A 25,999-nucleotide genomic window follows, 5' to 3' on the forward strand; every position below is an offset into this window, starting at 1 on the left:
CTAATGTTATGTCTAACTGTATTCAATGAGTCACAATAGACCACATCCCTTAGAGCACATGATGTTCTGAGCGTTCTTCACGGGCTTAGTCATGTAGTCCGCGATCATCTGTTCCGTTGGTAAGTAGGTTATCACAAAAAAACCTTCTTCGATTTCATGTCGTGCAAAAAGGTACTTTAGTGCTATGTGCTTGGACTTTGGGTGATTAACAGGGTTTTCCATCAGCTTTATGGCAGCTTGGTTATCACTCTTAATTTCCAGTGGACGTCCGCCGTATTTCTGAAAATCCAGCTCCTCCATGAAAGCTTGCAGCCACTTCCCCTCCTTAAGGGCTTCGGTGATTCCGACGTATTCAGCTTCACAAGTGGATAGAGCCACGGCTCGTTGTTTCACCGATCTCCAGCTGATTGCCCCTCTAGATAAAGTGTATACATATCCATGCCGCGAATGTCCAGTTGCCGATTCATTCCAGCTGGCGTCGGAGTATCCTATAACTGGTTCCCCGCATGCTTTGTAGGTTATTCCTCTTGTACTTGTTCCACGCAGGTAACGAAGGATTCTCTTTGCCATTTTCCAATGACCGAGATGAAAACAGTTGTTAAACTGACTCAGGTAATGAGTAGCGTAAGCAATGTCCGGGCGCGTACCCTGTACTAGGTACATCAAGTTTCCTACAAGGCTTGGAAAAGGTACATTCGGACGATCTTCCTCTTTTTCCGGAGCACGATCGTACACCTGATCCTCGCTTTGATACTTTTCCATGGGTGTTGTTACCGCCTTGCAGTCCTCCATGTGGTATCGCTGGAGAATTTCTTTCACATACTTCTCTTGGCAGATAGAGAGGTTCTTTTTGTTTTTGTCACGTGCTATTTCGATTCCTAGAATGTACTTGGGTTCACCTAGATCCTTGAGTGCGATCTTCTTTCCTAGCTCCATAATAGCCGTCCTCAGGTCCTTTTCGGTAGTGGCCATTAAGAGAATGTCGTCAACATAAACCCCCAAGATGATCCTCGTAGATGCCGTCTGCCGCACATAGACGCAGTTGTCAGACTCCAGTCTGGTGTACCCTTGGTTTCGGAGGATCGAATCGAGTGTTTTGTACCAAGTACGTCCGGCTTGTTTTAAACCATAAATTGCTTTTTTCAGGCGGCACACCGTTGAATGACAGTCGGGACTCCCCGGAGGTTGCTCCATATAGACTTCCTCACTGAGTTGTCCATGGAGGTATGCCGTCTTGACATCGAGCTGTCTCATTTCCATCCCCTCTTCGTTTGCTAGAGCCAGCAAGGTCCTGAGACTTGTTAACTTGACTACAGGCGAGAAAGTTTCAAAATAGTCAACCCCATACACTTGCGACGTCCCCACGGCGACGAGCCTTGCCTTAAATTTGTCAACGTTTCCTGTTGGTCCTGTTTTTATGCGGTACACCCACTTTGATTTAACGACTTTCATTCCAGGTTCCCGAGGAACCAGCTCCCATGTGTTCATTTCACAGTGAGATCGTATTTCTTCTTCCATTGCCAATTCCCACTCTCGCCTTTGCGGTGAACACACGACGTCCTCATAGTTGCGCGGTTCTGTGAGTTGTACGCCCGCATGGTTGCAATAACTCTTCTGGGTGGGATCCACCTGTAGACGATCCGGAGGCCTGTGAAGTCGTGTTGATCTGCGAGGGATTTGCTGTCCCACGTCTGCGTTTCATGACTGGAATTCTGCGAAGATGTCTCACCGCTTTCACGATCAGAATTCTGCGAAGATGTCTCGCCACTGCTCGAGCTCTCCTGCTGTGATTCCTGAAACTCATCTGCATCTACGCGTGGTACGTCGTGGAACAGTTCTTGATACTGATCCGTTTCTGATGACGATAAATCATTTACTTCCCGTGTGGGCATGTGTGGGTATTCAAGATCCATGTAAGAGTGAGTAGGGGCCTTTCCCCTATCTAGCAAGGTTGATCCTTGTTTGCCTTCCAGGAAGACCACGTCACGGCTGATGATGACCTTCGACAGAGCGGGGTCATAAAAGCGATATCCCTTGCGATCTTCAGCATACCCGACGAATATGACAGGTTTTCCTCTTTTGTCTAGCTTGGTACGATGTGAAGTCGAAGATGAAACGTACGCTAGGCAACCAAATGTCCTGAAATATGAGACCGACAGGGTACGTCCTGTGAAGATCTCTTCCGGTATTCTCCAGCTGAGAAGTTTCTTACTCGAACGGTTTCTCACATAAGCGGCCGTGTTCAGTGCCTCCGCCCAGAAGGCAGTCGGAAGCTCTGATTCTGTGAGTAGCGATCTTGCAGTGTCGAGGAGAGTCCGGTTGGTGCGCTCTGCTACACCATTTTGCGCGGGTGAATAAGGAACAGTCTTCTCATGTACGATTCCTTTTCTGGTGAGGAAATTTTCCAGCTCCCTTCCAAGGAACTCTCCACCGTTGTCGGATCGTAATCTCTTCACAATCATACCCGTTTGCGTTTCCGCTTGACATATGAAGTTGATAATTGTCTCTCCCGCTTCCCGTTTATGTTGCAGGAATCGTACCGAGACCCTTCTACTGCAGTCGTCAGTAATGGCCAGGACATAGTTACTACCTCCCAAGGATGGAACCGGGAACGGCCCACAGAGATCCACATGGATCAATTCCAGGGGTATTTCTCTTCGTTGCGCTTCCGATGTGTTGAACGATGTCCTCGTTTGTTTGCTTGCGATGCAATTCTCACAGGGTTTGGTCTCAGCACGTAGATGTTTCGGCAAACCTCGAACCAGACCTTGGTTACTCATGCGAGTCAGGGTACCGTAATTTAAATGACACATTCTACGATGCCAAAGGAGGGAGTCCGCTTTCGCTGAATTCACCGTAGCATTACTTGTGAATTGGGGGGAAGCTCGCAGTCTGTAGATGCCTCCTTTTCTTGACCCGGAAAAAACGAATCTGCTCCCTCGGTATGCAGTACAACTATCTCCCACGAACGTCAGCTTGATTCCATTCGCGGTCAGTTTGGAGACGGAGATGAGGTTGTCTGCCAGACCTGGTACGTAGAGCACATCCTTGGCCTTTAAGGTATGCGTACTGTGCTCTGTTCGCACCTTAAAAATGACACATCCGACTCCGCGAGCATCAATGACATTCCCGTCGGCCATAACGACCTGTCTTGGTTCTTCCTCACGAAAATCAGTTAAGAAATCCTGTTGTCCCGTCATGTGGTGGCTTGCTCCCGAGTCGATGGACCACGACCTAGAATGGCAGTTTTCTGGAGACGCACCTTGATTCCTGTGAAAGGCTGCAGTTGCGCCAAAAGCAAATTCCTTGTGGCCGTCCTCCTCTGAACATGTATTAGCTGCAGATTTCGCGATCCTTGCTCGTGGTTTGTTCACGTGCGCGCGTCCTGTGTCGTGATGAGGTCTTGGCCCCGGCGTGTCCCTGTGACGCCTTGTATCCTTCTTCGTGTAGCACTCCCGTGCCATGCCATGTGTCCTGCTCTTCCGCAATTAAAGCACCGGAAGGTACCTCGGCTCTGGGGATCAGGTTTGTCATGCACAAGCTTGGCTTTGCATGCTGAGTCTTCGGGAGTCGTCCCCTGTCTCAATTCTTCTTGAAGGAGTGCGTATTTGACTCGCTCTGGTGTGACCTCTCCCATGGAGCACACGTCGAAGCTTCCAGCAACTCCGTAAAAATTTCTCGGCAACCCCTGGAGCGCTACTGAGGCAATTTCGGAGTCTTCCAGGGAATCCCCCAAAGTGCGCAGCTCTTCAGATATAGCCTCAACCCGATGCATGTAGTGGGAAGCGTTGTCTCCTTTCTCCCACTTAATTCCATTTAGTTGCCGGCGCAAAAACAATCTTCGTTCTAGAATCCGTCCTCTGTTGACCTCTTCCAACTTCGTCCAGACTCCTTTCGCCGATGTCTGATTGATTACGTATGCCGCTTGAGACGAAGACAAGGTCTGTACTATGGCATTCAGTGCCTCCATATCCTTCGTGTCCCATCTTGTTCTCTCAGCCTCTTCTCCTGGCCGTTCCGTCGTTATGACTGACCACCATCCTTTCGTCTTCAAGTACGTGCTCACCTTGAATCTCCAAATGGGATAATTCTTGCCTTCCAATTTTTCCACGTAACTTGGTCCAACATTCGCTGTACCTTCGGAAGTCATCCCGATGTAGAGTAGTCGCAGTCGTCCCAACTCAGTCACGGTTCAAAAGTACATATGAAGCGAGTTCTGGGCCCATAACCTATGTTGAATTAACTCGGTCATATGCTTCGTACATTTCGCCCGAGCAACCACCCAGTCCGTGATCCATTCCAGAATGAGCGTGCCGTTTTAGCTCGCTCCCTCTGCCTTTATTCACACACAGATAAAGATGAAGTAAAACGAAAAACAAAACGAAACCAGAAGTACCTCATAGTTTGCAACGTGTTAGTCAACAATAATGAGCCCCTTCACAATAAGGATCCTATATATCACAATAAGTCCTATGGTGTCCAAAAAGGTCAGAACAGCTCTGAGGGCAGAGCGTTGGTGGGCTGGATTTGGCAAGGGACCAAGCAGTTTTGAGAGAGAGAGAGAGAGAAAGAGAGAGGGGAGAGAGAGAGGTTGAGAGGGGGAGAGAGAAATTAAGAATGGTGGTGGTAGTGGCGTGCTATTTCCGAGCGGCCTGCCTGCCGGTCTGGAGGCATGTTGCTCGGGGGGGATCGTGCGTCCTGGGCCGACTTCACAGGGAACTGTGCCGCCGTTTGTCTTAAAGCGTCTGCGAAAAATCCGTGCAAAACACATAGACAGCACAGCCGGTGCCCGGATTCGAACCCGGGTCGCCTCCTAGTCTCGGCGTAGACTGCCACCACGGGATTGAGAATGGGCCGCAACAAAACGGACTATATTATATACCGAATGATGCAATGCCACCACTGGTTATATTCCAATGAAGGCTTCTGAGGGAAGCTCGAATGTTTTCTGCGGTGTATAGTTCTTTGGAACTACCCGAATCTGAGAGCAAGAGGAATAGAATACCCCTTCCTCTCCTGTGCCATCGCAGTTTCAGTTTCGGTTACAAAATCACTCTTTCTAGCGATGTCTTTGTAATATGGTCCTGTTACCCTGTGGTAATGCGCAGTAATATGCTGCCCGTTAAAATTATGCGTGAAATATGGCAGCTGACATCTTCATTTTCATAGTTTGAAATGTCATTGGCTCGCTACGGGTTTGCTACATTGGATCAATATTGGCAATTTCACTGGTTCAATATCGGACTGCGTTGCACGGTCAAGACTGCGCCAGTATAGCCTATATGTTGGCTGCCAATGTTGCATCGATATTGGTGTAACGATGGTGTGCTCCCTGGGTAAATGTTGAAAGACGCCAGCTAAGAGGACTTATCAAGTGGACTAAAGCTGGGTAGTTGGTGGAAGTAAATACTGAAATAATGAACAGCGGCATAAAACGCAGACAGGTGGGTTAATAACAATAATCAACAGGGACAACTGCAGACTGGCAACTATCGTGAGATTAATGTGACAAAAACCAGCGGGTTAAGGGGTCCCGCTCGTTGGTGCTAGCCAAGGCCGTGCTGAAGACTGGGAGGTGGTGGGTTCGAATCTCACCACCGGCTGTGATGTATGAGGTTTTCCCTGGGTTTTCCGAAGACTTTCCAGACGAATGGCGGCAGAGTTCCCCTTGAAGTTGTCCCAGGACGCTTACTAACCCCCTGTCCCCCACCCCACTCCAGTCCTTCCTCCCACTTGCTGTCCTCTCTCCATCTGCCCACATCTGTACGCTGCTCATAGCCACAGTTGCTTCGCGGCGCTAACACGGAATAAAAAAAAAGTGACAAAGACAATTATATACGGTTCACAAGGCCACCGAATTTAACGACGAATGGCTAAACAGTAGCTTACACGTGGAGGAATAGCAGAAAGCACAGGCTCAAACCGCGGGCAAATACCGCGTGTAATCCAAGCAGGCAAGAAATTTATTCTCTAGCTTAGTTAAGGACAGTCTTGTGCCCATTACTCGAAAAAAGTAATTGATTACCGTTACCGTTACTTGTACGGAAAAAGGAATTGATTACCGTTACCAATTACTCGACTCCAAATGTAATTGAGTAATGAGTAGTAAAGTAACGCGTTACTCGAGTCGTTACTCTGCATTCACGGCCTCTATATGTCCAAATATCCCTGAGAGACATTCCTGGAACCTTCCCTGGAAATGGAAGGCACTCAGTAGCAACAGTGTTGCTACTGAGTGCAAGGAGTGCGAGTGGAGTGGAGTGCGAGGAGTCTGCAACGCTCGCTTAGTGGAGCAATGTTTGTAATTTGATTCTTAATAAACTATTCGATGTATTGTAGGCCTCTATGTGTCTGTCCCTTTTTAAGATGGAGCTTTCGGTCCTGTTAAGAATGGCTGAGTGGCTCTGGTACTGATCTTATCAATGGTTTGTCAAGACTGTCTGCTATAACTATCTCTCTCTCAAGTTAGTGTGACACTTCCTGAGATTACTTCGGGGACATTCGTACTTCATTTAATCCTAATTACTGAGCCCTTTTCCCACGACATTGAGAAAGCGGAATAACGACACTCCAAAGCACCCACAAGAAAAAGAAAAGGAACAAAAAGAAATCGAAGAAAAAGGCTAGACTAAAAAGGACAGATACTACGATCTTTCCTTTCACTTAATTAAGAGCGAGTTAAATCCCTTCAGCACCGACCTTTTTCTCCTTCGTTGGATATTTTTGAAAGCTCGATGAAGTGAGTTCCAACGACGGTATCATTGACCGGATCGTTATCCCGCAGTTGGATCTTGATCCTCTGACAGAGCGGTGGAAACATTTCCGTGAATACGATCTGTTCGTTCCATATGGGAGAGCAGCATGACTTCTTCACAGTCGTCCGTCCCTGAAAGAGAGTGCTCAACACATCAACCAGTCAACGCGCAAAGAGATCCACCAGGTCACGCGACCAGAAGGTCAGGGCCCTTTTGGGACCTTGTTCGCATCCGTTCTTTTGTTGGCGTCCGTAGTCTGGGATTTTCCCTATGGATCAATGCCGCGAGTTCACTTGCTTTTTAACCGTTCTTTCATAACAGGCACGCAATCAAGGTGTCCAAAGTGTCAGGACATCCAACCGCATCACTTGGAGCGCCTTGTATATCTAAGTTATCAGCTGTACGCGTGCAGACAGTGCAAAGGCGTCGCTTCCGTGTGGAGCAGAATCAATGCCGTGTATTAAAAGGGAGTCTGGCCATTGCGAAGAGCCTAAAAAAGAGGCTCGACCTGTCAATCAAACATTGGCGCATTCCATTGGATGCCGTTTTCCATGGCGGCCGCCATGACACCACATTTTCTCCAAAATGGAGGATGGTGCTCGGGACGGCGAAGCGGAGATTTCGTGAAAGAAAAAAAAATCCCAGACTAGTTTAATTTGTCCATTAGGACTCTTTGGGCACTGCTAAATAAATACATAAATAAATTTCGTACGGTGTGTATATATCCTCGTGTATGCATCTGCAAAATCAGCTTCAACTTTCGCTCCGCCATAATTATTTACGCGAAAATGAGATGTTTCGTCGCTAACGTTAGGCCTAGTTAAGACGGTGATCCCAAGATAATAGCAAGAAAGACACCCCTGATATGTAGGAGTTTGCATTATATCATTGAATTTTATTTATACATACATCTTTGCTCATTTTTGATTCGATCTACTTACGTTACGTAACTGAAAAGTTCGCAGCGGCAGTCGTCTGCTATACACGAAGAATCGGTTCTACCACTCTCCTGGCCAATCACTTCTGCCAGCAACCATTTTCGCAATTCTGAGCCTTCCCAACATGCCCCTCTCCATGCAGATGGCGTTGATAAAAGTGGGCGCAAAATCCGTCGTTTGGTCTGTCACCAGTGATATCCGTTTCAATCAAAATCCATCCAGTTTCTCCAGAATGGTGGCACCCATACTGGATGGATGTAATAATAGAGAACTGTATTTCGACCTGTGATCGGCCAGAGAGCTCAAAAAGTGGGTGGAGCTCCAGGTATAGGCAGGTCCCATTAATGGCCAGACTCCCTTTTAATAGACGGCACTGAGCAGAACGAACGCGGAGCGCCTCCGCCTCTAAACCACTGTCTGTCTAGGTTGCACAGTAGATGCATAGATGGTCTTCATCATTAGCTATGTAGATATAACTGAAAAAAAATGTGAGAAACAGAAAAGTTTGAAGCAGAAATATTTTAAATCCTACGTTGTAAATTAATTCCGCTTTCGCCTTCTCGCTTTTTCAGTTTCCAGGACCCCCACCCTGGGCAGCTGCTCCTCCATCGCTACCATCTCGGAAAGACTCTAAGACAATGCGATCTGATTCTGCAGTGCAGTACATGAATGCAATGTTGTTTTCGCACCACGCAAGTTATTCACCCACGTGGACATCTACACTAAAGGTCTGTTCCCACATATAGCGCTTTGCTCCATAGCGCAAGAATACAGCGCTGTTTTTTCCACCTCTCCCTGCTATAGTACACCGCTAGAACAGAGTTGAGCCCCGGTCAGCTTTTCTAGTGCCAATTTTTAGCGACGATGCGGAAGCCGTGGGTTGTTTTGCTTCCGCTATCCAAGCGGCATACGGCGACAGCGCGAAGATGGCTGCCGAGTTTCCGTGCTTGTTCGTCCTCGCTGATTTCTCTACGACGAGTCATCGCCTAATTTAAGGATACCCAAATGAAACACAACCGGCGGGGCGAAATCGCAAAGGAACTGGGAATGACAGTTGAGTTTAGAGGAAACTGGTGTGTCCCTGTCACGTATAGCCTCGGCAGGCCTGGTACCGGAAAAGAAAGACTCCCGAACTCAGAAGCGTCGCCGTGTTTGAACGCGCCACAGCGGAAGAGTAACAGCAGGTTAATCTACCAATGTGTGGCAATGACAGCATCGACACGGTCGCAGACCATAATTGCTACGTACAGATACTCTGCGCGAACCCGAAAAGGACAGCGCTACGCGTTCGGCTGTATGTGAGAACGGCAAGCGGAACAACAGCGCTAGGTTTGAAGCGCTATAGAGCAAAGCATTGCATGTGGGAACAAGGGCTTAGGAGTAAGCAGTAGAGTTGTAAATGATTTGCATGTAAACCAGGCTGGAAAAAGAAAAAGAAAAACAATTGTCGACCTTCTTCAGAACGAGAAGAGACATAAAACATAAATTACTTGGTTATTTCACTGATAAATGACGAACGACGCAAGCGACTATAGTCCCGTTCCTTTTTTGTTAGCGTCAAGGTAACAGCGTCTTTCACTCCGTGAGGAGGAACGTTTTTCACTTCAGTGCCCTTTTAACGTCGTAATCAAACTCGCAATAAGAGCTCCTTACACATTGAGGACTCACATCATTGCCCGAAACGTGAGCAAGGTGGGGGCACGTGCTTACCGTCATCCCAGCGAAAGAGACTTGCACGTATGGATCAATGAGTTCGCGCGCTTCGCCCGTGAATGCCTTTTTCACATTGGCGACGAGGCCCGCATTTACTCTGGGAAGCCCGTCGGCCCTGTAGATGCGTACGATGAAGCGGGCGTGTTGTCTCTCTGCAGGTACACCGTCTGGCAGAAGGAGATTTCTGTGGGAAAAGAGAAGCACGTTTAAGCTGCACTCCAGCACCACCTCCTATACGATAGTCCATGCAGTATGGAACGACGAAGGTAGACGAGGAACCTCTATACCAAGCCTTGTTATGAACTGCTCCGCCATGTAATGTTATCATGCACTCTTAAAAATGAGTTTCACCACATAACACGCTCTTTTGTACCATTATGCACATGCATAATACTACAAAATAGCCTCCGCCTCCCGTTTTCAACAAATCAGGGGCGATAACGTTGTCATTCGGGATGATGGTTGGCTGGGAGTGTGCTATGTGGTGAAACTCATTTTTAAGAGTGCATGATAACATTACAAGCGGAGCAGTTCATAACAAGGCTTGGTATAGAGGTTCCTCGTCTACACTCTTAAAAATGAACTTCACCACATAGCACGCTCCTAGCCAACAATCATCCCGGGTGATATCGCTCCCTTCCTTGATTTGTTAAAAACGGGACGCGTACGCCTTTTTGTGACACTTATGCAGAAATGTTAATTGTCACAAAAAGGCGTACGCCTCCCGTTTTCCAGAAATCATGTGAGAGAACGATGTCACTCGGGATGATGGTTGGCTAGGAGCGTGCTTTGCGGTGAAGTTCATTTTTAAGAGTGTACCTTCGTCGTTCCATACTGCATGGACTATCGTACCTTCATCGCACTGTACGCCGTGTACCTTCCAATATCCGACACTGCAGAATATATAGTTCGGTATATTTCTGTTCTTGTCTATAGTTTCGTGCTTCGTTTGTTTAATTTTTTCATGTGGCAGCTTTATTGGCCGGACTACCACAGCTGTGTAGATCAGTCCGTAAAGCTTGTGGAGAGAAAACAAGAAGGGAGAGAAAGCAAGCAAGGAAAGAAGAAGTTAGGAGTGCGGGCTCAGGAAGGCCGGTACCGCATTTATAAACGGGTTTGGGAGAACGCAGTCAATTTGCCTTTTCTGCCACTTCTCTGTTATTGTATCTATTGATTTTATTACTATTGCATTCTGTCTTCCACTTCGTACACGTATTTTCCAATGGCTCTCATCGTACACTGTTAAAACAGAACTTCACCACATAGCACGTTCCTAACCAACCATCATACCGAATGATATCATTCTGTGTCATTATTTGTTCAATACAGGGGGGAGGTGCCTATCTGGGACAAGATAATCTGTCCCAGATAGGCGCCTCCTCCCATTTTCAACAAATCAATGCACAGAATGATATCATTCGGAATGATGGTTGGCTAGGAGCGTGCTATGTGGTGAAGTTCTGTTCTAACAGTGTATATTGCTTTGTAATTAATCTGGACGCCCTCTATCTATCTAGTTTGCTACACGGCTTCCCACCTAATTTTACATGTGTGCTAACTGAAATAAAACTCAGTTCAATTGTATTCAAAATTAAATTCAATGGAGGTGAAACGTGTGTCATGTTCAAAGTATTTATTATTATTATTATTCCGCGTTAGCGCCGCGAAGCAATTGTGGCTACGAGAGGCGTATAGACGTGCACAGATGGAGAGAGGACAGCAGGAAGGAATTGGGGGGGGTTAGTATGCGTCCTGGGCCGACTTCAGGGAGAACTGTGCCGTCATTCGTTTGGAAAAGTCTGCCGGAAAACTCAGGGAATTAAGCTCCAGACAGCACAGCCAGTATGGGGAATTCGAACTCGCGTCACCTCGCAGTCTCGGCGTCGAAAGCTGTCATCCTAACCACTATGCCACGGGAGCTGGCCAAAGTAATTTCTTTCGCTGCGATAAATGCGACGAATAAAATTCTTAGCACCTACCCTTCAATGTCGTCGTCATCGGTCTCGTGTTTCGTCGGAGGCTGTAAAATGAAAGAACAAGAAAACAGAAGGTTGACTTTCCACCACTACTGCTTTTTCATAAACATACTTGCGTGTACAAAGAAACTCCCGCCAAAATTTCACTTCCAAAAGTTTTTGTTTTCCTTTTTTTTTTTAGAGTCGCATGCGAAGGAGCAGGCTCCCCTAGACGGTTTTTATTCTTTGTCTCCCTCTTTCTTTCTTTATGCATTGCTGAGTATGGGTCGATTCAGTGCTTTGCTTAATAAGATATTCAATCGCTACCCGATGCCAGATGCTGTTATTTGTCTCGGACATTGCCTCCTTACTAAATCGGCCGAATATACTGGCGAGTCTGCGAGTGGTCTGCTATACGACAGGCATTTCGTGGCATGGGAGTATGATGCAAACGCGTGTGCAACGTTGCGATACCGTCACTGTCTTACATCATGCCGAGGCTTAGAGCTTGCCTCAGTTGTGATAAGGAAACATTACCCCAGGGTAATATTATAAAGTTGTAACTTGAGACGTAGTGGGAAACAAAAGCGTATCTCGTGATGATAAGAAAGGAATTCAGGCTCGCCAAGAAACTAGATCAAAGCAATATGTTACTCCACCGGAATCATGCACGGTGCAGTTCTATGTTCGCTCTGCAATAATTTTGTGACCCCATCAGTAAATAATTTTGAACGAGCGTGGAACAAAAGGAATACCTTGACGGTGTCTCCTTTCCCTACGACAGAGATGTCGCACTTGATGTAACCCTTCGGACCCGCTGTGATATCATCCGGATCCGTGAGAACCGACCATTTGTGGAAGAATTGATGATCTGAAAAAGTGACCGTGAACTTGAAGGAGCGTGGACCATTCGAGCACACACACGTTCTCTGGGTTTTCAACCGATGAACAGGACATGTAAACATGCAGTGTCGTTGTATGAGTTCTCCTCGACTCCCCATGCTAAAGAGGAGCTAATCGCAATCGTGACAGCTGTGTCACCCTATCTGCATCTGGCTGTGTGGCTATACGTAATCCATGTTGTTATTCGCACTTATCGACGTGACGACTACCGGCAATAGTCATCTCCCAGCGTCTACAGTCAGCGCAGCTCCTGGACTATGGAAGACCTGCTGGGATCCTCCTCTCCCTTCGCCGCTACATAGTCACACAAAGCAGCAATGTCGTCTGCTTCAGTCAGCTGTCGCAGACGATCTCAAGCAGGACGCATGCGGCTGATCGTCTCCATGACCACGACCGATGGACACATGGCTGTGATTGCCGCACTCTTAAATGAAACATGGCACCTACGTCGCTTTAATGGACCTTTTTCCCGCACGCGCCGTATCCTAGCGGCTGTCCAGCGAACCACGCTCAGCACGCGTCAAAACAAATCCACGTGGATAGCACAAAGGACCAAAACCGGTCCGGAGTGGGACCGACTAGAGTCATTAAATAAGCTACGCTTCAGAGTATCGACACTGAGGCAGAAGGGAGAGTTGGAGCCGCCATGTTGTTTCTGTTTGACCTCCAGCCCCACCTCTACATTGGCAGCAGAAACAGATGAAGCTGAAGTTCGGCAGTGGAAGTAGACAACACTTCGAAGAGTGCTCCATGGATAGCGCTGGAGGTCAAACGGTAACAACATCATCATCATCATCATCGTTATTATTATCATTATTATTATTATTTATTTATTTATTTATTTTCATTTCTATAACATGGCGGCTACAACTCACCCTTGTGCCTCAGTGTCAACACTCTGAAGCGTAGCTTATTTAGTGACCCTAGGACCGATGACTGGTCCGACCGACCGACTCCCCACTGGTCCCCACTTCTGTCGTCCCCATACTGCGCCATCTAGTGAAGAGAGAGATAACCCTCTCCAGCGCCTAAAAGTCCATCAGCGATCAGTACATACGTCATCTATATGTCACTGCCATAGCCATGGAGACAAGTCGCCATCAGCCGTATAGGCAACCTTTCAAAGCGTGAAATCATCTGTGCTTGAAATCACCTGCGGCACTGCGACTCTATACGCCTAGTTCTTTGGTCTGGAAGGCATTACTTGATCCTGCTGGCAACTTGTTCTATGTTGAGGAAGGCCGCATGTACACTTTCTAGGAGAATGTGCAGCGCTAATTTGCACGATAAGGATGACAAAAGCGGCGTTATCTAACTAAGAGAACTGCGAAGAGGACGATACCCGAAGACAAGGAAGAAACATACATGCGCACACACAAAATTTAGTGCGTGCTAGCGTGCGTGTGTGTTTCTTCCTAGTCTCGGGTATCGCCCTCTACGCAGTCATGCACCAGCTAGTCAGCGTCCTTCTACTCCTGTCAATCATAAGAGAACTGAGAGTATGGCAGCTAGCTGGTATAAGAAAACCTTGAGCATGAGGACACGTAGAAGACGTGTATGTGTGTCGTCTTTTACATGTTCTCAAGCTCAAGGTTTTCTTGCATTGTAGTATCTAACTATCATAATATACTTCATTCCCTGGCACCATATGCAGTAAAGAACGACTGTTTTCGGAAAGATCCCTACGTGGCTTGCTTCACGAAAGTCGATATCAAAATCAACGAACCTGTTTGGTTGAAAACCGTTCCCACGTCAAGCTTAAACGATCCGATTACTTTTCCGGACCTTATAATGTTTCTGGAATGTAGTGCCTGAAATTACATAGACGATCATTGCGAGCAAAAACGCGAGTTAAAGGTACTACCCAGCGACAGTCCGAACTTACCGTAAGTGTGATGATTTTGTCAAAAAGCATGGACGGAGCCATGTGAAAGTCAAACACAAAGTACTGAAAGAGAGAACGTCATCAGGGAAAAACTACAGCAATACACCCTCTACTATAATATAGCATGCTTTCGAAATATCGGTTAGTATAGTATATGTTGAATCTTGGAGGGTCGCCCACCTCGTTATAGTAAGGACAGTTCGTAGACTCTTTAACTGAAGTGTACTTCTTCTGGTCCCCTACTTGAACACAAACAACAGGATCCATATTGAGTCCCGCTAGGTGTCTCCCCTCGATCACTGTGACGCATACCTGTGCGATGAAATTACGATGAAACGCAGACATAGTGAATATCACAATGTATAGTAGGGGGCAAAGAAGACCGTGATTGCAGGCTCGTGCATGTTACTCACTTGGAAGTCTTGGGCTTTGAGTACTGACGTTGCAGTTATGTCTTGACGTAGTTTTGGCCTGAGGAAGAACGGAGAGGAATATGCCTTTAGTAGGCAGCTGTGTGGCCCCAGTACGTAAGCACACTCTAAAAACAAAGCTTCCCCGCGTAGCACGGTCCTAGCCAACCGTCATCCCGAATGACAACGTTCTTTCCCTTCATTGGATGAAAACGGGGGGGGGGAGTACGCCATTTTTGTGGCACTTATGAACTGCATAATGCCACAAAAAATGGCGTACGCCCCTATTTTCAGCACACCAGGCGAAAGAACGATGAACTCCATGATGCCACCCCGGATGACGGTTGGCTAGAAGCGTGCTATGTGGCGAAGTTCATTTTTAAGCGTGGAGCACTAACGTAACATTAAACGTGTGTTACATGAGATAACGTGTATTTTTAAATGCGGGGTTGTTATTCAAACAGTCGTTGATGCACTATCATGAGGAACATGGACCAACAAGATGCTTGAATGAAGCATGCACAGTACCGCAACAATAGCGTAGAACTGTTGGGCAACTCCAACCTGCTAAACGCATAGGGGCGTTACGTTTGAGAGCGTACCATGTTAGCAGTATTAAACGAATTATTGTGAATGCCGGGTGCAACACTGTGCTGCGAGAGCTTTCGAACTAATGTATCCCCCCTAACGGTTTCCCAACTAAGCCTTCGCTTTGAGATCCTTTGAGATCTTCCCTTTGTACCCTTTCTACTTCAGAGCTTGTCAGCGAGCTTAACTGTCCAAATCTATCAGAGCCAGGCCCATTTTCCGCGGAGAACTGCGAGAAAAGACCACATTCATTGTCTAGATATTCTTCACGCGAAGAGTATCCATTACAAGGCGGTGGCGAACCACGAACCCTCTTCGTCGGGAGTAAAGAGAAAGAGAAAAATACTAGAAGAGCGCTGGATACTGCTAATCCTTTGGAGGACAGGCTTGGCAAGAAGTGCAAGAATTAGCTGCTCAGAATCAAATAAGCCGATAGAAGACGATGGAGGGTTAAGATCTGGGCGGTTTCGTACCACCAGATGTAATGTTGAATAAACAGTTTGTCGGTCGGTGCTGCTTGTGTCCGTCCTTTTTCTTCTCCCCGGCACTGGGGTCTCCAATACGGCAGCTTCGGGAAGCCACATGACACTCAGAACCTTGGCTTGGCTTTACATGAACTGATGCGTCATCAATTTGTTTACAGGGACTATAAGCGCTGGTGCAAGATGACAGGTGGGGCTCCTATTATAAGTGCTGACGCTAAGAAATGTAGCGTTTTTATGTTGCAAAGCAAATTTTATGTGTAAACTTAAGCGAAAATTTCGCTCCCAGACGCAGTGAAAGTTAGCAGGCTGCGACTTGACGAAGTAGGCCAGCGGAAAATCTCATGAAAGACGCAAACCGTCTTGAGCGGGGGCAGGTCTTGGCGCAGACTTGCACAAGTCAAGATGCTGCTTCAAAGTCATATCTATGAATTCGGGGGTTTGTCTTTTTAATGAGACGATGAAGTTTAGAAGTGAGTTTTAGTAAGAGTTCAAAAAGAGTAAGAATTTATTAGTAAGGACAACTTACTTACTGATCACCACCGGTGTGGTGATTGAATAGGGAGCTGTTTCCATTGTGAAAGACTCGTCCGTAATCCTGATATTCTGGTCCGGACCATCACCCCCAGATATGAGGCATATCGCATTGTCGCTCATTCTCCTCGTCAGGGATTGCGTTGAACCTGTCACGGGGAGGTAAGAGGAGAGTTTTAGTTATACACTGTAAGAAAAAAAGGAGTAAAACGGGGAATAATTGCAGCTTCTACTCCACTAGTCTGCCCCCCTAATTACTCCCCATTTTAGTCCCCTAGACCGACATTTAGTCCCGACATTTACTCCCCAGGACTGCAAATTGTCACTGAACTTCGCGAATGATCTCCTGAATGCAACAGTCTTCGTCAATATGTGCCCTTGGTCAATTTGAAGGGCATAAGGCTATATAACTCAGTCAACGTAGTAATTTTACGGTCACAGAGAGTAAGAAACAGTTAGCGCATCTTTCTTCGCAAATTGTGCCCTATGTATGGCGCAAGATTTTATATCACTCGATATATCACGGTTGACGGTTAGCTTCAAAGTATTTTCATGCATGCACACGAATTATGCACTTGCGACTCTTACAACAGCGCGTAAAATGCAGTCTCCACTCTGTGACATTAATTTACTCCCGTGCACTTACTTCCGAAAGGGACTATTTTTTGTGGCAATGCATTTAGTCCCCAAAAGGAGTAAAAGTACTCCATGTTTTCTTAGAGTGTAGGAGTAATAACGTAAGGGAAATGCGTTCAGTTAGTACGCAAAAGTACGCCGTAGGACACGGCTGCCACCATTGCGCGTGGTAGCGTACGCGATGATGTCATGCAAGCGTATACAAAAATCGCTAAAAACCCCAATGCAGTGCAACGTTGCCCTGCAACGGGAGTTTTCAGTGATTTTAATGCAGGACCAAACAGCCCAATTTTTCGTACGTTATTTTTCACGAACAGGGTGATTGCGCTAAAAGCTTTCGCAATAGCGTGTCGCAGGATTCGGCTTATATCGACCACTTCTGGGACCTCAGCAATTCATTTGTTAAGATCGAAGATCAAAGTGTGTGAAAGCACAAAATAACGCCAAATATGAAAAAGTATATTAATACACTTCGTTTAATAGTGTCTTCTCAGTTATTAGGGAGTTTTAGTACATCATACGCCGGTGGTTCCCAAACTGTGGGTCGCGACCCCCAGCTGGGTCGCGACATGTTCCGAGGGGGTCGCGAGGCGGCCCTAACTTTAAATTAAAAAAAAAAATGCCATGCCGTGCCCGGTATTCCGCGTTACCAGGAAGCCCGTGGCAGCAGACCCGGAGGTTTCTCATAAATGCGCTTGCATGCGGGATAGGCGACGCCTTCGCCTCACCTTCACGTCTGATTTGACTTGTGCACGAGGGCCAAAATCTATGTCGTAAGAACAACACTCACTCCCACGAAAGGCCACAGCGTCTGCGTCTATCGCGGCATCCACGAACGAGGGGTCCCCGCCTTCACGGCGTACCGCGCAGACGTGGCGCATGGCGCAGAGTCGTGTGACACATCTGAAGTCCTCGGTTATATTAAAGGACATATCTCGGCTCTCAAGCTTCAGTTTGAGAAGTACTTCCCGCAGATCCAGTTCAAGAGATATGACTGGACCAGGGATCCATTTGGCACGAATTCTCTTCCCGAGGGCTTTAGTACAGCAGACGAAGAGCACACTTCATGGACCCGAGTTCAGATTGAAGTTTGAGGTTACGGTTTCCGCAATAACCACTTCCGGAATTTTGGGCAGGTTTGGCCACTGAACACCCGCTATTGACGAGAAAAGCCACGAAAATGTTGCCTCCGTTTGCGACAATGTACTTATGCGAGCTTCGCCTCTCCGCTGTGGCGATACTCAAAACAAAGTACAGCAGGTCACAGCTCAAGATCGAGCCTGGACTGAGGGTTGCGGTGTCAAGCATCGTCATCGTTTCGAGAGCCTATGCTCCAAGAAACAGGCGCACTCTAAGCACGCTAGGGAGAGGGAGCTATGCTTTCATGGTCGCGCGCTCCTGCCGTTGTGCAATACTTTTTGGCCTAGAGAACTCGCTGCGAATATAGCTCCAATAAAATGTCATTGTATCCGTTCGGCTAACCTTCTAGCGCTGACATCGGAAGACGTCCGGCATCGCGGCGAGGGAAACTGGGGGGGTCGCGACGAGGTCGTCTATATTTTTATGGACCGCGGGGCGGCGAAGTTTGGGAACGACTGTCATACGCTATTCCCTACGTACGCAAAGGCGATAGCGTACGATGTACCAAAACTCTCTATTATCCCATTCGGCTATCTAAGTCGTGTGATGCAATTGTAGACGACAGCTTCTTGAAGCTTGCATCGAGAACCTAATGAAAGAGGCCGGGGGGCCTTTATACCAAAACGTTATACCGTTGACGTGTTTTCACTTCGTCACACGTCAAACGCGTAGCGTACGCAAAACGATCCACTGTAAAACTTCCCAGCAGCGCCACTCAAGAAAAGGGATCAATCATATTCCGTCGACCCTATACGTCTGAGTTGAATCTAGTGCTTGAAGTTAATCCAGGAAGAAAGTGCACTCAACGCCTGCCCTTGCATGTGCTTAATGAGAGCTCACACGAAGAAGGAGGATTATCCTTACCATATTCGTAGCAGTAATCCGCGGCTTTGAGGGAAAGTTTTTCCTCGTCCGCAGAGAAGCGTTGTTTCCCTAACCGCATCATGTTTGCCAGGCTCTTCATGGTGGCCGGAAGAGACCTGCGCACATCATGCAAGCCTGTATCATCAGGCTATTCGCAAAACAAGAACAAAAGAGAGGGAGATAGAGAGAGAGAGAGAGAGAGAGCGAAAAGGCACTACTCGGAAGATTGACCACTGGCTTCTCATTGAGTTTTTCTTGATGCCGCAGTGTACCTTGATGACATAGTTTAGGTCGGAGCCCTATAATTTTGTTTTCTCCTATCATAATGCGAGCTGCTTGTCTTGCCATGGTTCTAGATTACGAAGAAATAAAAAGAGAAAGGTAAAAGAATGCAGCGAGAATCCTCGTTTTGACCTCATCGGACGCCGCGTCTCCGCTGTTCGCGCGTTCCGAAGCGGATGCGAAACCGCGCTTATGAAAACAGTAAAAAAGAAACAGAAACAAAGGAAAGATAGTTCACAATAATTTTGTGTTTCCATTTCTTTTTCTGCCCGTTTCCGTTGCGTGGGATAACTGCAACGCTTCCAGTCGCAGATACGTGATACTTCTGCTCGCTTTCACGAGCCGAAGTGACAAAGACGTGGATGTTCCAGTTGCAGGATAAGCTCAATAAAAACAATAACTTATCACTCAAGAACTACCGCTTTGTTCTTTCTTTAGGATACCATCTCCACATTTTAGTGTTATCAAATTTCCAGTTAAGTCCTTCATCACCATATGTTGGATAATTATTCAATTGTCGATCGTCCTTTGCATTTAGTATGAAGCTATCCGATATATTTGCAGCAGTAGCGGATCCCGAGTAATTTTTAGACCCCGAAGCTGAAAAGACCATGGTCTTAAAAACGAACTTCACCGCATAGCACGCTCCTAGCCAACCATCATCTCGAATGATATCGTTATCTGCCCTGATTTGTTGAAAACGGGAGGCGTACGCCTTTTCTGTGACATTTATGCTGTTCATAATTGTCACAGAAAAGGCGTGCGCCTCCCGTTTTCAACAAATCAGGGCAGATAACGATATCATTCGCGATGATGGCTGGCTAGGAGTGTGCTATGCGGTGAAGTTCATTTTTAAGAGTGCAGGCTTTTCAGTTTTTCAAGCGATTGTACTGTTGACCCATTGATTTAAGCTAGGAAATTTATTTAGAGTTAATGCGTTTAAGTATTCTTCTTGCTGTTTATACTGCCATCAATGCCAATTGTTTTGCTCCGAGAGCTGTGAGACCACTAGGACACTATAGTGACATTTTTTTTTACAACCCCTTTTGACAACCCCTCGTCAGAAATTATTCTAGAAATAAACCAGTTCATGCATTCATAAAGCTCCATATACTGTTCTACCGTCTACATCATCGCCAGTAATGTTTTAATCGTCTCATGATCGAAAGGCGTGCCTTTCACATGCTAGTACCGTGGAGTAAAAAGAAAGAGTAACAGTAGTAAAGTAAAGAGTGTCTGCCAAGAGTTAAAGAGCGCTGCTGAGTAAAATAAGTAAAAGGTGAGAAGATTAAAATGAGGACTAATTTGCATCCAGAGGACTAGAACATGTAAATACTGCTCTCGAATTTATTCTTCCTTTCTTTTTTTCTTTCTTTTTTTTTTCTTTCTCATACGGCGTACAGTAATTGGAGAACGTAGATGGGTAGAAATCCAGCGAACCGGTGGAGATGTAGGAAGGGAGTTGCCTCAGGACAGAAGCCGCTGATATTTCGAACAGAGACTGTTCTTCTTCTGGCCCAGAAGAAGAACAGTCTCTGTTCGAAATATCGGCGGCTTCTGCACTCTTAAAAATGAACTTCACCTCATAGCACGCTCCTAGCCAATCATTATCTCGAATGATATCGTTATCTGCCCTGATTTGTTGAAAACGGGGGGCGTACGCCATTTCTGTGACACTTATGCTGTTCATAATTGTCACAGAAAAGGCGTACGCCCCGTGTTTTCAACAAATCAGGGCAGATAACGATATCATTCGAGATAATGATTGGCTAGGAGCGTGCTATGCGGTGAAATTCATTTTTAAGAGTGTGGCTTGAGGCAACTCCCTTCCTACAGTTATTGGAGAAGCTCTCCGTACCGTTTCCGATCCGGCGACTGCACGTTTTCGTCGTGGAACATGGAAGATGGCGACGCACTACGCATGATCTGCGACACGTTACGGCCAGGTATGAGCTCCGCATTCCGTGGTCGCGTCCGCCTTTCTAGGTTAGCGATATTTTGTTCAATGTCCAGCAACGCTTGCCGGTCGTCGTCGAAGCTTCCATCTAGGCCGCCTCCGCAAGGGAAACTGGGTGCGTGCCACGTGCCCACGGAACCGTCTGGTGCCGTGTAGCTCACCTCGAAGCGTAGTTTGGCCTGGAACGATTGGAGATGGAGGTAACGTGTGTTAGTATATGAGCAGCGCACTGCCAGTAAAGCGGTATAGCACCTTAAGGTCCAAATGATTCATTTACGTGGGCACAGTCTCTTACAGCGGGGAGTGGGTACACTACGATGAATCGAGCATAAATTGTAAACAAGCACTGCTCTAGACAAAAAGAAAAGGAAGGAAACATTTTTCTTAGTACAATACTGAAATAAACTTGTTGCTGTGTGTGAAAGAAAATGAGGGCAATACGCTGCAAGGACAATAAAAGCAAGGACCACCCTATACACTCTCAAAACAAAGGTTCACCACATAGGTCCACAAAAGAAACCACGTGCGCCTCGTAACCCTGAGCTGTCTGGTCTGAGGACTCGCGGTAGACTCATCGTACTGCCCTCCACTTCAGTTCTGTACTGCCCTCTCTTCAGCAGTGGCAGATCCAGGGGCGAGGGGGGGCGGAGGAGGGCAATCGCCATCCTCCCCCGAAAACGTAAGTTTATATATTGGATTTCCCTCTCTCCCCTCCTCCACTACACTCTTAAAAATGAACTTCACCACATAGCACGCTCCTAGCCAACCATCATCCCGAGTGACAACGTTCTCGCCCCTGATTTGTTGAAAACGGGGGGAGGAGCCTATTTTGTGCCGTGCATAATGGCACAAAATAGGCTCCTCCTCCCGTTTTCAACAAATCAGGGGCGAGAACGTTGTCATTCGGGACGATGGTTGGCTAGGGGTTGTGCTATGTGGTGAAGTTCATTTCTAAGAGTGTACGAGCTTCGACAGAGGAACCGCCCCCCCCCCCCCCCCTCCAAACCGCGGGTCTGGATCCGCCCCTGGTTTTGAGACGCGGAGACACATCCAGGTCACGACCTTGACGAAGGTTACAGCGAGTGCTCGACAGGCTGCGCAGGAAGACCTTGTGACCCTAAAGACCGATTCACATTCTCGGCCCATGCCGGCTTTGCCTTGTCTGCGTCTTGTCACGTGTTGCACGCTTCCTTGTTCGTCCCTTAAAGTTTCACCCCAAACCACCGTGCCACAAACTCAGGGATATGCTGCATACGTTACACTTCTTATCAGTTTCTCTCCGTTCGTAGTTCACTCCAGTTCGTAGGGTCGGGAGAAATCTGTTACGAGCGCGGGACGTGGATCTCATTTAGAGGCACCGACGCGGGTCTGACTTCTACAACGCCTACTCCTTCGTTCGAGCTATCCTTCCATAAGGAGCGCTTGAATATTTTATTCCCTGGTACTTTAACTAATTATTCCCTGCCCCTCACTGCATTAAAGTACCAAACACTGTGGGATGACCTCACAATGAGTATAAGGAAGCGCGTAATTGTTCCGTTATAGAGTGACGACGCGGAAATGGCACTTCTTACCCCAACAGGCATGTTGTTCTCGTCGACAATGGCATCGCAGATGGTAAGATGTCCGTCTTCGACGAGCTGTTGCAGTACTAGTCCGTACAGTCCTATTACCCTGCAGATAAGGAGACGGCAGAAATATAACTGCACTGAACAACGTCAAATTCCTGCTTGGCTAGCAAGTTGCGTACGTGAATACCAGGTACACACTGATCAAGAAAAAGAGTCGGCTCCGACAAAAGAAAGCGACATTCCCCAGAATACTACAGCGGAAGATGCGTAAAGCGTAATAGTTTTCTGCTGTCACGTGCACTGCTAACCGTGGGGAGTATCCTGCGACCCAGCCACAAGATACTCCATAGCAGACGACAGGAAAAGACGCTTACGGTGTCGTCTGCTCACCGTCGTGTGCTAACTGCGCAGTATGCCACTTCCGATATTCCGGCACCGTACGAATGCTCAACATAACACGGGACGGAGCTTCGGCTCCGTGAGCAGTGGTTTCGCTTTTTCTTCCACTAGAATCTTCCGCGAGGGTGGCGCTCCTGGGAATACACGGAAACCGGCGACTTCGCGTCCCTCAATTTTACATTGCTTTTCGGCGAAATGTGGTGCCTCTTATACGCTACAACAGTTTGCCTCTGCGCAGGGAGAGGGTAAAGTTTAAAGAAACCACGTAACGAAGTGTCTGTCTAATCACAAGGCAGCAATGAGAACCGGGGTATCCGTAGACCAGCATGGGTCCACAGAAGGAAGCGTGTGCGCTTCATCTTGAAATGTTGCGCCCTTATTTGGGAGAGGGGAATCCATGAGGTCACTCCACGGTCAATAGAGGAGATGGAGAAACTGGGGAGTTGGACAGACCTACTTGCATAGCAAATTCTCCGTACAACGCGGACACTGAAGAATCATGTGCCGTTGGAGACCAATGCTCTTCTCACAGTGCCACATTTGTATAATGACGTCACCTGTACCTATTCGTGAAACCGAAACTTTGAATACCTCCAGGGTTCTTTCATACAGTATAAATATACATAACGTTCACCGGCAACACTTATATTTCTCGCGTGTTAGAAATTTCTTTTGAGTTAGTTTAGTTTAGTTAGCCTTAGTTACCTTCTGTTCTTGCGTGCACTGTCCTAGCGCATCTTTTCATTTCATTTAATCAATGTTCCTAATGGCTTTGTGCTTGTAAAAGCCTGTGAACTCAGTCGTGCAATCTCATTCTTCTGTGCCTCACTCTCACCTTCAACGCATTAACCTCATGCTTTCCTTTTAAAGTCATCTTCTGTGATCCATCTCATCATTCTTTCACCGTTTCTTAGTCATCTTATCTTTTTGTCATCTTTGTCTTTAATCTACCTCATCCTTCTTTCATCATTTGTTAGTTTATCCTTTATTTCCTAATTCTTTTTCATTTTATTTTGGCGTCTCGTTTGACGTCTCGTTTGGCTGACCTTTCCCCCGTTTTTTTTCCCTTTTCGTCTAATAAATATATCCCCCTCCCCTCTCGTAAAAGCGAAGTGTATAGTAGACCGCTGCCGATGCCAGACCCAGCGTCACAAGCCCCCGATCTTAGGCGGTCCCGCTCAAGTATTGTAACCGAATATTTAAGGCAAATAAAAATGAAACGAAATTAAATTCCCGGGGATTAACGTACAATGAAATCTCACTACACAGCCTCATACTGGAAGGCATGTCTCAGGAACGTTCATCCCGCGTACTTGCTGGCTAGAACCCGAAACCTTCGAATCAGGAGGCGACGTTTCGTAATACGAAATTCGATAAACACATTTTCCTTTTTTCTTCCAAAGGGATTCTCCGCAGTCGGGGTTGCAGTACACACACACACACAAATAGAGATACGATGATGAGATGGGGCTGATGCCGGGGGTTGCAGTACTATAGTCACTATCCTTCCCGAAACCCGGAAAAACGTGTCATCCGCATGAAGTGAGATGCTGACTTCCCGAGAGAGCACTTGAGGCGGAAACGACATATCTCGTCGACTGTTCGCGTTATCGATTTATCATCTGGACCGCCCTGGAAATTATGTTTTCTATATCGATAACATCTCCTATAGTCGTGTTCAATTTAAGAAAGAATAGAAATCTAGTCCGTCAGCTCTCAAAATATTACTGCACCGCAGATAGGATGGCTAGACACAGAGAGGTCACGGTCGCTCCTCCGCCAAATAATGTAATGTATCATACTCACTCTGCTTCCGTATTGACTGTTTAGACTGGTCACATAACACTACGCTGGCGCTGCAGTATTTCTCCTGGCGCGCTGTTGCGTCTCCCTATCTCCAACGGAGAATGAAGGAGATGGACTAGATTTCGTTTTAGCTGTTTTAGCTCACCGCAGCCTCATTCCAAAGCACAAAAAACTGGTTCTACCCGCAGTCCCACCATGGGCCCTTCAGGCACCACCTGTGCATGTCAATGTCCCTGGCTTGACTTCCAGAAAATCGGCTACAACAATTGTTGTTCTTCGCCAACTCACTCTGAGCCTGCTTCATCGCGATGAAGGCAGAATTAAAATCTTTACTGATGGCTCATCGGCACAGACCGGCTCTACCTGAGAATTCGTAATCCCTGAGCTGTCGATTGAACGAAGCGCTAGGCTGTCGCACCCGACGTCGGCTGCTGCGGCCGAGCTCCATTCCATTCTTATTGCGCTTTCCTTCATTGTGTCCCGTCAACCACCCATGCACTGGACCATATACAGTGACTCTAAAACCGCCCTCCAAGCTGTACAGTGCACCATGAGCTCGAGCTCCCTCGCTCCACTGGTGTGTGACGTCCTCAGCGAGTATTCGTGTGCTGTCACACAGACACATAACATCACCTTGCAGTGGATCCCAGGTCATTGTGGCATCCCTGGGAATGAGGCTGCCGACCTACTTGCGAGACGGGCTCATGTGGCATACCGTAACGTGGCGTACCGACGCACACTACGTATTTCACCCAAGCGGACGCGAAACAAGCAATTGGTACTCTTATGAGACGTCTGTGCAGTGAACACTGGCGCAGAAGTGTCCCTTCGACGTCGTTCCTGCGCAAGGTGGACCCAGATCTCCGTTTTTATATGCCGTCAGCGCTTCCTCGACCCATAACGTCGCTCATCTACAGGCTTCGCCTCAACGTGCCATACAGTGGACGACTTTTGTTTAAGCTCGGCATGGTCTCGTCCCCCAACTGCGGTCTGTGTGATGTAGTTGAGGACGTGGACCATAAAGACTGCCCGAGGTACAGTGCACACCGTTGCACCCTTGTGTCGTCCCTGTCCCGCCTGGATATTCGGCCATACTCCACCGAAAAGGTTCTTGGGTGCTGGCCAGCAAATCAGCTCATACCTGCCATGCGCGCCCTTGTGCAATTTCTCGTCTCGACGGA

At 47.2% G+C, this 25,999-nt stretch overlaps 1 protein-coding gene across 1 annotated transcript in view; it reads right to left on the bottom strand.

Moving 5' to 3' along the window:
- The window catches only part of LOC135399299 (otoferlin-like), a 266,111-nt gene that overhangs the window by 34,658 nt on the left and 205,454 nt on the right, over nucleotides 1-25,999 (bottom strand). Inside the window, exons 4-15 of the mRNA XM_064631146.1 lie at nucleotides 22,617-22,716; nucleotides 20,944-21,221; nucleotides 18,804-18,919; nucleotides 16,159-16,312; nucleotides 14,563-14,620; nucleotides 14,330-14,461; nucleotides 14,150-14,212; nucleotides 13,991-14,075; nucleotides 12,117-12,232; nucleotides 11,386-11,426; nucleotides 9,404-9,590; nucleotides 6,700-6,886 (exon numbers count right to left, since the gene is read on the bottom strand). Of these exons, the coding sequence (XP_064487216.1) occupies nucleotides 6,700-6,886; nucleotides 9,404-9,590; nucleotides 11,386-11,426; nucleotides 12,117-12,232; nucleotides 13,991-14,075; nucleotides 14,150-14,212; nucleotides 14,330-14,461; nucleotides 14,563-14,620; nucleotides 16,159-16,312; nucleotides 18,804-18,919; nucleotides 20,944-21,221; nucleotides 22,617-22,716 (1,517 nt within the window). The remainder of the gene's footprint in view (nucleotides 1-6,699; nucleotides 6,887-9,403; nucleotides 9,591-11,385; nucleotides 11,427-12,116; nucleotides 12,233-13,990; nucleotides 14,076-14,149; nucleotides 14,213-14,329; nucleotides 14,462-14,562; nucleotides 14,621-16,158; nucleotides 16,313-18,803; nucleotides 18,920-20,943; nucleotides 21,222-22,616; nucleotides 22,717-25,999) is intronic.

Source organism: Ornithodoros turicata, chromosome 6 (assembly GCF_037126465.1).
Source record: "Ornithodoros turicata isolate Travis chromosome 6, ASM3712646v1, whole genome shotgun sequence".
Lineage (NCBI taxonomy): Eukaryota > Metazoa > Arthropoda > Arachnida > Ixodida > Argasidae > Ornithodoros > Ornithodoros turicata.